This window comes from Alexandromys fortis, unplaced genomic scaffold (assembly GCF_014885135.2).
Source record: "Alexandromys fortis isolate MF-2015 unplaced genomic scaffold, M_Fortis_MF-2015_v1.1 scaffold_5, whole genome shotgun sequence".
Taxonomy (NCBI): domain Eukaryota; kingdom Metazoa; phylum Chordata; class Mammalia; order Rodentia; family Cricetidae; genus Alexandromys; species Alexandromys fortis.
In genome coordinates, this window is record NW_026067924.1 from 17,448,110 (window position 1) to 17,460,159 (window position 12,050).

At 37.5% G+C, this 12,050-nt stretch overlaps 1 protein-coding gene across 1 annotated transcript; it reads right to left on the reverse strand.

Moving 5' to 3' along the window:
- Nucleotides 1-2,611: 2,611 nt before the first annotated feature.
- Nucleotides 2,612-3,565, reverse strand: LOC126501722 (olfactory receptor 2W1-like). Its single transcript, XM_050142552.1, has one exon. It carries the CDS (start codon nucleotides 3,563-3,565, stop codon nucleotides 2,612-2,614), a length of 954 nt encoding a protein of 317 aa, XP_049998509.1.
- Nucleotides 3,566-12,050: the final 8,485 nt, after the last annotated feature.

The following is a 12,050-nucleotide window of genomic DNA, read 5'->3' on the forward strand; positions in this document are numbered from 1 at the left end:
AAGGTGAGCATCCAAACTGCCTAGGCTCCCACAAAGCCAATACGTGCAGTAGGCTCAAAAACCCATTGCCATTGTTCTTGAGGTCTCAGTAGCCCTCATTGTCCGCTATGTTCAGTGAGACCTGTTTTAACCCAGGCTTTTTCAGACCCAGGCCAGCTGGCCTTGATGAGTTCCCGATAGAACATCCCCATTGTCTCAGTGTGGCACACACCTTTTATCCCAGCACTTGGGAGGCAGAAGCTGGCACAGGCGGATCTCTGTGAGTTCAAGGCCAGGCTGGTCTACAGAGCGAGTTCCAGGACTGGCTCCATAGGTACTGGGAAACCCTGTCTCATAAACAAAACAAAAGAACCACCACCAACAACAAAAAAGTGTTGATCTTGCTGTGTGGACCTTATGCCAGTGTGGCAAATCTCATAAATGTTGACACGATTCCTTGTTCAAAGAAGCAATTTATTAAAGTAAAAATTCAATTTAATTATCATCATTATTATTCATTTTCATTTACATTTCCAGTCATAAGTCATTCATTTGAGATCAGGTTGATTAGCTCACATGGGCATAGAGAAGTTCAGTTTTTAATAATAGGATACATTTCATGCAATGATCTAAATTTATATATAAATTCAGATAAACAAACATTTGAGATATTACTTGATTTCTAGCTTAAATGCAAAAACGATAAGCAAGAGATAAATACAAATTAAATACACACATAAAAAGTTCTTGGTAGGCAGTGTAACACCCTTCTAGGGGTCCCTAACTGCAGTTTATTTAATATATTCAGTCTATTAAACTAGGAAGTGATTATTATACTATTGAACTTCATTAATCATAAGCCTTACAAAAATTAGAGGAAACATAAGATGGAATCGTGGGTTGGGTGGCATTCATCCCAGAACATACAAGCTGTGCTGTGGGATGCTGAAAACAATTTTCCAAGAGATATGAGGAGGAAGACAGAGAAATTCACAATATCCTATTCTGTATTATATGCATTTTATGTGAGTTGTTATAGTGTTCTCTGATTGGCTAAGTAAGTAATCATCCAATGACTTCCTTCTTCACAGTTCATGAATTATGAAGCAATAGAGGAAAAAAATATCATGATACTTTTAGATTTCACTGAGGTTTTCTGCTAATTCATTTTTATTTAAATTATCTATAAGTAAGTTTTTAGAGATGTATATGTGATAACAGAATGTATCAAAGCTTAAATAAAATACTATTTTCATGAAAGCTAAGTGTCATGATTTATGGAAATAAAGATTTTATTTACCTTGTGAATTTTCATCACATACAAGCAGTGCAATGTGACCTGTTAACATTCAAACACATTTCATAGACAAATAAAAAGTCTAACTGTTATCAAATTTATCATATTACTTTTTCATTAAAGTTAAGATAACGATGGAATGAATGAATACACACACACACACACACATACACATGGGGGCACAAATAAGAAATAAGATAGTGTTGTCACCTTTAAAAATTTATGTTATTTGTATTGGTGTTTTGCCTGAATGGATGGCTGTGTACTATATATGTGCTTGGCACACTTGGCAGCCAGAGGATAGTGTCTGATCGCTTGGAACTAGAGATAGAGACAGTTGTAAGCCACCAGGTGGGTGCTGGGAATCAAATTCAGGTCCTCTGGAAGACCAATCAGTGCTCTTAACCACTGAGACATCACTCCAACCCTTTGTTGGTCACTTTTAAGACAGTTTAGTCTGTGAAATTTCATTCACTCATCTCAAAAAAAAAAAAATTAGGCAATTGCAAAAGATGTTAGTTCCAAATATCTCTGAACCAATGGTAAACAAGTGACTCTTTAGGTAGGGTTTAAGATGACTGCGGCCATACACACTGTGTTTTCTAAGCTAAATATAAATAAATGTATTGATGATATCACAGAGTATTTAATAGGCAAAATTATTTATAGGCCTGGAGATATGGTAGCGTTGGTAGGGTGCTTACTTAGCATGTATGAAGCCTTGGGTTCAATCCAGAGCACCGTGAGACTGGGCATGGTAGCACACACCTGTTTCCCAGGACTTGGCAGGTTTAGACAGGAGGAAGAAAAAGCCCATGGCTAAGCTCAGCTATATAAGAAGTTCAAGAGAGTCTTGGATTTTATAAAAACCCGACTCAAAAACAGACAGACATAGAGACAGACAGTCATATTGACAGACCGACAGAAAGACAAATGAATACATCAAATTGTTTGTAAATTGTTATTTAATGTACAAAATACAATACACATAAAATCATTTCGGTCAATGTTTTGGAATATGTGAGCATTAATATAGAAAATCTAGAATGAGACAAAGCAGTTTTCCATGGGACTGCCGAATAAATTAAAATGCATTCAAGTTTACAGTTTAGCAAACAGAGATTCTTAGGGACAGGTGATCCCTGAGAATATGCCAATGGTTAGAAACCTGAAAGATATGCTTGCTGATGCTCAAGTGGTTTGCATCCGCGCAAGTTCTGTATGAAAAAATTACTTCAGTCATTGATCTCTATGAGCAAAGATCATTATTTATTCAAACCTAAATGAGATAAGTTACTTCACTGCTTTGTCCTCTCTAATACGTTTCCAAGACTCCTAGTTTCTCCTTACTTCTGCGAATCTGTGATAAAACCTCATGAGTTTCTTCAGCACATCTTTCATGTCTCTGTTCCTTAGGGTGTAAATGAGGGGGTTGAGGCTTGGGGTGATGATGGTGTAAAAGAGGGTGAGGAACTTGCCCTGGTCCTTGGAGGCCCTGTTACCTGGCTGTAAGTACAGGTAGATAATAGCTCCGTAGAATATAGAGACCACAGTGAGATGAGATCCACAGGTATTCATTGCCTTTTTTTGGCCTGCCTTTGACTTCATGCTGAGCACAGTTTTGGCTATGTAGCCATAGGAAATAAGAATAAGGATGAGGGGCATAAGGACAATAACAATGCCTAGGGCAAAAACAGACATTTCAACTTTTGTGGTGTCTACACAAGCTATCTTGACCATGGCTGGCAACTCACACAAGAAATGATCCAGAAGGTTGTGTCCACAGCGAGGCAAATTCACGGTGAGTGTGCATAATACTACAGAGTTGGCCAAACTAATACTCCAGACCATGACGATCATCTTGACACACAGTCGTGGATTCATGATTACAAAATAGTGCAATGGCTTGCAGATAGCTGTGAAACGATCATAGGACATGACAGCCAAGAGAAGACACTCAATAGAGCCTAGCCACATGTACACATAGAGCTGAATCACACAACCCACAGAGCTGATGGTCTTCTCAGGTCCCCACAGGTTAACCAGCATCTGGGGGACAATGCTGGTTGTGAAGCACAAATCCAGGAAAGATAAATTCCTGAGGAAAAAGTACATTGGTGTGTGGAGATGGGGATCCAGGAGGGATGCAAGAATGATAGCTGTGTTACCCACCAACGTAATAATGTAGAAGAAGGTGACAACTCCAGAAAGGATCATTTCCAGTTGAGGGTGGTCAGAGAAGCCAAGCAGGATAAAAACATGCAGGGCACTGTAATTTCTTGGGTCCATAGCCTTTCAGTGTTTATATTCTACAGTGTAGGAAGAGTAGGAGAGGGAGGTAGAGGGGAGGTAGTGGGTAGGCTGACAAGGAGAACAAGAAACAGTTTATCAGTGTAGACGATGAAAGTCAGTTGTAGAATACTCAATTAAGTGCAGACAACAGTTAGGCTAACAATTGAAGGAATTAATGGATATGTGTTGCCTACTATAGTCAGCTTGTCTTGTTCCTGTTGAGGATTGTTCGATGGCAAATGAGTTTAATATTTGTTTTTCTTTTTATCTAGATGGCCTTGAAGTGTTGACTCTTATCTCAGGGTCTGAATTCTTCACACACAAATTTGGAAGTTTGGAGAAGAGAGAGTTGAAAAATAACATAACTCTTTGGTATCGTATGACAGTTGTTAAAGTGTAGGGAAGATACTCTTTTACCTGCTCAGTGAAGTCATGTGTAAGTTTAGCTAGTTTGTCAATGTAAGATTAAAAGTAAAAGTATTCCTTAATCTTCCTTCTTCCATTCGAAGAACGCTTTGGTCCTCCTGTTTATTCTTAAGTAATCTAGAAGTTTTTCCAGGCCCCCTTTTTCTTTTTATATATTCAGCCTCTCTTCTACCTAAATCTGATATATTTGAATATATAAATATATATTATATTTCTCACTTTAAAATATTTCAGCCACTGTCATCACATTCTAAATCATTGTAGCATCATGTCTTGATTCTTGTTTTACACCTTTACACAACTCTAAAGCTCACCAAGGTCTTGTCACCCATGTGCTTAACAATGCATCAACTGATTTTAGAAGTACTCTCATTTTGGAATACTTCTCTGATACACCTGTGTTCTTTACTACCCATATAAGTCTCAGCACGCCTACCTTATATTCCAATTTTCACATTCACTGTTGGTTTTCTCTTTTTTCAAACATTTTAAAGGTCATTTCTCTCTAAAACCCTAACTCCTCTTCTTCTCTGGTTGCTCATCTTTGTTTTGAGACAACCTGTTAGTGTTTAGCATACTTAATAGGCACATGGTCAAAAACATTCACACATTTTTTTCTCTTCTACTGATTATGTATGCCCAACTCCTACAGGGAGCCAATATAACATGTAGCTAAAGAAATTGTGCTTAAGAGTTTGAATTCCAGAGGAAAGACATTGATTGGGTGACACAGCAAATTGCACAAAATCCTACCTTGGGACAAGCCAAGAAAAGTGATCGCTGTTGTTTAAAGAAAGGTTTCGTTCCTGCAAGGTTCTGTACCCACCGTGTTCTGAAGGTCGTGAGGCTGAAGCTTCTGTTGCTTCAGTTGAGCATGGATTATTTTCTCGGCTTCACATGTACTTCATGATCCTGTGATCAGTGACTTCTACAGCCCTCTTGTCAGTTTGAATTTGTAGAATGATTGCATAAACCTCAAAATGGAAGATAGAAACAAATTATTCTGTGAGTAACAAGCTCTAACCATCCATTTCTGTGCTCTTTAGTCTGGTGTGTTAAATCTACTTTGTTATATATTTACACACATCCCCTGCCCTATAGGTCTTGTGGCATTCACTTGTAGGATGGAGAAACTGCTTCAGGAAGAGCTGCACTATGATCACAGTTCTTTTAAAGATATTATTCTTGCAGCCCAATTGTATGCAGAACTTGTAACACAGTTTTAACACTAAGCTGTAAAACTCTAAGGGGGCTGCTCATTTCTAGACAATACTTCAACAAGAAGAATGTTCTTTCTGTCACTATTTCTTTTCTATTAAGCACAGTAAAGCTAATTTTCACTCTTAAAAATAAATCTTTCATTTATGTAACAACTCTCCCAATTGTTTACTATGTGATACCAGAAAAGGTAAGAAAACTGCTGAGTACAGTTTTTCATAAAGAATTGGGAACAATAGAAATACCTATTGTAGGGGCTAAAGATCAAATAGGGGAAAAATTGCAAGTGGCTTAGAACAGCTCTGGAGACAGCATTTGTCAGTAATCTTTTCTACCTGAATTGGTATAAATGTACATAATCAGGTAAAACTTGGGTTAAGACTATTAGAAATTCTCTGAAACACTGGTCTTAAAACTTTAAGAAAGAAAATATGATCTCTGTGGTTCTCTTTTGTATCTAATATATCTACTACACACTCAATGTATTTTCTAATGATTGTAACAAATAAGAATACACTATGAAAACAGTAGAAAAATAACATACCACTATTGCTTTTCAATTAAAACTTAGGCTTATATTTTGTGACATTATTTTAAGTGAAGTGATAATAAGAAGTAATTGATGAGAAAATTATTTGTATATATAACACTTATTCAGTTTGCTGAAAATCATAACGTTTGTCTGTACTCCAAGAACTCAGCACAATTCAATAGTATTTCAACATAGATTTTCTTCAATACCCATGAGCATCAAAGAACTGCCGACATGTATGTCAAGTGAGTGACTGACCAACATGTATTGTCAAATGTTACATAGATAACTTACCATCTGAAGAAAAATATAACAAGGGCTGCACGCTACTGTACCATGTTGACTCAAGAGTGATATTTGACAGTGCATATCACACTTCCAATAGGGATGCATAGATGAGGCAGAAATCAGCTTCTAAAGGTGATGGATAACATTGCAACAAAGGTTGTGGTGATGACTTCCTGGGCATTTTCATGCCATTCAACACATAATGTATAAAATATTTTGTTAAAAAGAATCCCAGCTAGATATAAAACTGTTGTTTCTATGTAGATCCTTGTGTGCCCCTCGGCACAGATGTAATACAAATGCTCTGTGTTTCTTAGCTGTGATCTTTCATATAGTTTCATGAGGATTATGAGAATATTTACTTCAAATTGTGGCCCTGATTCAAAAGTATGCACATTCACTTAACTAACTGGCTATAGTGCTTGAAACGTTATTTTGAGAGTCATTTCAAGATTTTTTTTGGCAACAGTTTCTCACAGTTAACTGAGCCTGAATTCTGCTATTGATCAACCTGCACAGGAAGAACAATGATTATCTGAGACGTGTTACACCCCAAAATGTCCAAGCAAAGGAACAAATGGTCTATGCACATTGATTTTGACTGGAACACTTGTCAGAAATAAGAAAATTCTTTTAAAATTGAAGGCAATTTCATGCCGTTAATTCGTTAATAAAGGTCACTTTCACTACAACTCAGAGCTTAATTTAGGAAAGAATAAAAATCCTTCCTCCCTGTAAGATATACAAAAAGCCCCCATCAAACAACTTTTAATATTCCATATCAGGAGATGTACAAATGGGTTAAAAAGATTCTGAATCTTTGTCTAACTCCATTTTTCAAGAACAAAATATATCAGTTCCTCATTTTAATTTAATCTACATTACTTGTTTACACTTCTGCTGTGTCAAAATGTATGAAATAAAAAATAAAACACAATTTTGTGCTTTCCTCTTATAATACTGAATAAATTCATTTTCTCCTGTATAACATAGACAAGGGGACAAAATTTTTCTGCAGAGATTTAACATATCTTAAACTTCTGAGCAGAAGCTCAAAGAGTCCCCTGTGACAATTTAAGCTCTTTTCTTTTACTTCTCACATGTTTTGGGCAATGAAGGAAAACTATTTTCCAGGGATAATATTAAGCTTGGCCTCCCTGTACTCGAGAAGCCCCCGTCCCCGATGTCTTACCTCTCCCTTGCTGGGTCCAGGATGCTGAACGCAGGACTGCTGTAGTGTTCCCTCTGTAGGGCTGCGGCTGTCTCACCATCTCCAGGTAGCATCTCTGTGAGGAAGCTCTTCCTCATGGGGTTGCTTCAGAGCCTCTGCACAGGTGACTCCAGCCCACGGTTGCAGCTGTCATGGGCTCGCTCTGCTTCCTTCCCCTCTAGATGAACATGGACACATGCCTGGATTGTAGAGAAATGTGAAAACCAACCACAAAATCCGGCACAAATGCTGAGCAAAATCCACCAGTATGGTCTGAAAGCTGAGAAACCAGCCTTCCGTTGACTTCCCTGAGGGGCTGTGGACACACCAGACAGTGAAACACTGGCACAGTCACCTTGATGTTTCCTTAAGACAGCACTAAGAGGTGAAAACTTGCACAGCATGCAGGGAAACTGAAGGACAGAGGAGTAAAAGATGCATTTTCAGAATTATTTTTCTTTGCTATTAATGTATTACGAACAAAAAGTGTTCCCTTCATGCATATGTCGTAAACCAAGCTTATGGCAAAAAACAAAACAAAACAAAACACTGTATAAAATTATCTTACCATAACACCACACATCGATGATAGTGTAATAAGTTTGCTTTGAGCAGATTAACTTAAACAAGCTACTGCATTTCCAATTTAATCTGTATCTCCTTTCATGACTCAGTAGTTGCCTCAGATACCCAAGTATCTGAAAAGTCACTCCTAGCAGGGAAGATGTGTGCTCCAAAGCCCCAGGCCATAAGCTCAGTTTCACTATATTTATATTTTTATTCAGTTGTCTTGGTGATCTTGGGGGATGATTAAACACGTCAGTGCCCATTAATATTAATTTTGTTGCCTCATAGGATGCTTATTTAAACACATATTTCTAAAGATTTTAATGAATTAGTTTGTAATCATTGGCTGTTTTATCATCCTTGAATTTTAATTCCATGTCACCAAAAATCAGTTTAATAAAACGACACAAATAAATTTCCATGTGACATACAGTCCACATGTGAATCTTTTCTCATCAGCGAGCAAGAACCAACTTACACTATTTTCTTTTGATGGCCATTTTACAATGTATATCTTAAATGGACCAATGGTGGGGCAAGAGTTTGGGATTTAAGTCTCTGTGATTCCCCTTATCCGTTATATAAACTTAAGACAATTGTCTAATTCCCTGTTCTTTATCTCAATATATGGATTATATGAGGAAATACCTTAAAGTTTAGTATAAGAATTAACTAATCTTAAAGTATATAATAATACACTGGGGATTGGCACACAGTAACCAAACAAATATAAGTCATATTTTGTGATTTCAAGCCATTTAGTCGTCTCCTAATGCAATAATGTGTACTTTTATCAGTTTGAAGAGAGCTGACACCAATATTTGATAAAACACTTGAGATAATGTTTTTACACTTCAACCATTTTCTTTAGGGTTTCATTTCTAGGATGTGTACATTCGTACATGTACTCTTCAAACAATATCAGGAATATTGCCATCAGAAATGTAGTCAGTTGACGGTCCATTTTTGTCTGTCCAGACTGTACATGCGCCCTTGAACTACTCGTCTTTCCTGTCAACCTGCGGCATTCACGTGTGTCTCCCTTTTCCACCAACACCCCAGGTCATCCTCGTTCTTTCCAAATGACTTTATAGTTAAAGGTGAATGTCACAATGGAAATCCACCTGAGCACATTCTCTGTTTCTGCTTGAAGGACAAAATGAATATAAACTATCCTGCACATTATTTCTCTTCTGATCGCCTCGATTGGCACAGCGAGTGTCCTTGATTCTCTATCTCCTTTTCATTCGGTAACTATACCCAAAGGCTTGTTACATTGAGGAAAGCAGAGATAAGTCACTTACAGCATTAGATGAATCTTTGACAGTGTTTTCATTGGTACACACAGGTTATGGAAAAAAAACTTATAACTCACATATAAACTTTTTTAATTAAAAATGTTTTCCTTGTTCATTTCTGTTTCCCATCTTTTTCTTGCTTGTTTTAACCTTTATTTATGAAAGCCATTTTGAATTGAGACAAAGCTAGGTATGCTGTCTCACTTCTTTAACCACAGCACTTGGGAAGCAGAGGCAGGTGGATCTCTGTGAGTCCAAAGTCAATTTGGTCTACATCAAGAGCTTTAGACTTTGTCCCCCAAATAGTGAGACTATTAGTGATGTTGCACAATTGTTTGTGTATTAGAAAAACTAGGCTATGTGGAAGTTTAAAAAAACACGGAGTCCCTACATCCCTATTTCTTCCTCAGGAGAGCTGTTCTCTGTTTACAGTCTTTTCCTGTTTCAATGCTTGAAATCCCATTATGTATTTAGTAACTTTCAAAATCATTTAATTTCTTCCCCCCATTTTGCATCAAACAGGTAATTTTAACTACCTTATTTTATTCACTCTTTGATGTGTAACAAAAACATGGACCTCAACACACCTTATATAGAAGTCTAGATTCCCATCACATGGGATCTATCACATGCTTAGTCCTTTTTTATGTGATATTAGGATTTACATGTCTCATCCTCAGAAATTGCTATCCTAGACCCTTGTAACTTGCACAAACTTTAATCCTTTTCTTTCTGCTTATTTACCATAAAACACAAGTGGTTTTTTTTGTAGAGAGCCGTTGTTGCACAGAAAGTTCCTTTAAATAACAGAGTAGTAAAAAGTTACATCTGAAATCTGCTTATCCTTTAATAGGAAGTCTATCTACAATGAAGACTTGTCTGCCTTCCTCAGCAGGAGACCTAGTAGCTCTAGAAAAAGCAAAACCTGATTTTTTTTAATTGATTTTATTCAGCTATACATCTTTCTCTATTCACCCCCTCCCTACTTCCCCCCCTCCCCTTCAATGCTTTACCATGGTCCCCATGCTCCCAATTTACTCAGGAGATCTTGTCTTTTTCTACTTCCCATGTAGATTAGATCCATGTATGTCTCACTTAGAATCCTCATTGTTGTCTAGGTTCTCTGGGATTGTGAATTACAGGCTGGTTTTCTTTGCTTTATTTCTAAAAGCTGCTTATGAGTGAGTACATATGATATTTGTCTTTCTGGGTCTGGGTTACCTCACTCAATATGATGTTTTCTAGCTCTATCCATTTGCCTGCAAATTTCAAGATGTCATTATTTTTTCTGCTGTGTAGTACAACATTGTGTAAATATACCACATTTTTTTTTCTTATCCATTCTTCAGTCAAGAAACTTTTAGGTTGTTTCCAGGTTCTGGCTATGACAAACAATGCTGCTATGAACATAGTTGAGCACATGTCCTTGTGGTATGTTTGAGGATCCTTTGGGTATATACTCAAAAGTGGTATTCCTGGGTTTTGAGGAAGGTTGTTTCTTAATTTTCTGAGAAATAACCATACTGATATCCAAAGGGCTGTACCAATTTGCATTCCCACCAGCAATGCAGGAGTGTTCCCTTTACCTCACATCCTCTCCAGCATAAGTTGTCATCAGTGTTTTTGATTATGGGCATTCTTACGGGTTCTCAGAGTTTTGATTTGCATTTCTCTGATGGCTAAAAATGTTGAGCATTTCCTCAAGTTTCTTTCAGCCATTTTAGATTGCTCTGTTAAGAGTTCTCTGTTTAGGTCTGTACTCCATTTTTTTAAATTGGATTATTTGTTCTTTTGATGGCCATTTTCTTGAGTTCTTTGTATGTTTTGAAGATCAGTCCTTTGTATGATGTGGGGTTAGTGAAGATCTTTTCTTGTTCTGTAGGCTGCTGTTTTGTTTTGTTGACCATGTCCTTTGCTTTATAGAAGATTTTCAGTTTCAGGAGGTCCCATTTATTAATTGGAAAAACCTGATTTTTATACATGACCTATCAATGTAGCTGCAGCCTTTGGGAAATAGCTGGTTGCCTGCCTCTGCCAAACTGATAAAGCTACAGTTAGCCATCAGTTATACTTGTTTTTTTTTCTCTCTCTGTTCGTTTTGGGGGACTTGTCACCCCACTCTCAAATAATCACATGGAGATTTATTCTTTCTTATGAATGTCCAGTCTTCACTTGGCTTCTTTCTAGTTAGTTTTTCTTAAATTATCCCGTGTATGTTTTGCTTCTGGGCTTTTATCTTTCTCTGTTCTATATACCTATCTTTACTTCTTATTCTGTGGCTTGCTGTGTAGCTGGGTGTTGGTCCCTGGTGTTCTTCTCTCCTCTTTCCTCTCACCCCAAGTCTTTTCTTTTTCTCCATTTATTCTCTGCCTGGCGGCCCTGCTGATCCTTTCTCCTGCCTAGCTATTGGCTATTCAGCTCTTTATTAGCTCCATCAGGTGTTTTAGACAGGGAAAGTAACAAAGCTTCACAAAGGTAAACAAATGCAACATTAAACAAATGTTCCACAGCATAAACAAATGTAACACACCCTCAACTAATATTCCACAACAATCAATACCATAAGAAATTTTAGAAGAATCATAGCAGCAAGTATAAACTAAAGGACCTCTGTAATGATTAAAATGAGAGGGACTTACCAGCTGCTTGAATTACTGTAGTAGGCTTCTGTGTTCTCAATGGTTTTGTCCGGGCAGAGGTTGTATTCACATAGGGCAGGATTGTTGAAATAAGAGCAGCAGGGCTGCGTCCCCAGCACCCCGGCCCCCTGGCTAGCTTATGCCCGAAATAACAACACACAAACTGTATTCATTTAAACACTGCTTGGCCCACTAGCTCTAGCCCTTACTGTCTAATTCTCACATATTAATTTAGCCCATTTCTAATAATGTGTGTAAGCACCCCAAGGTGCGCTTACTGGGAAGATTCTAGCCTACGTCCATC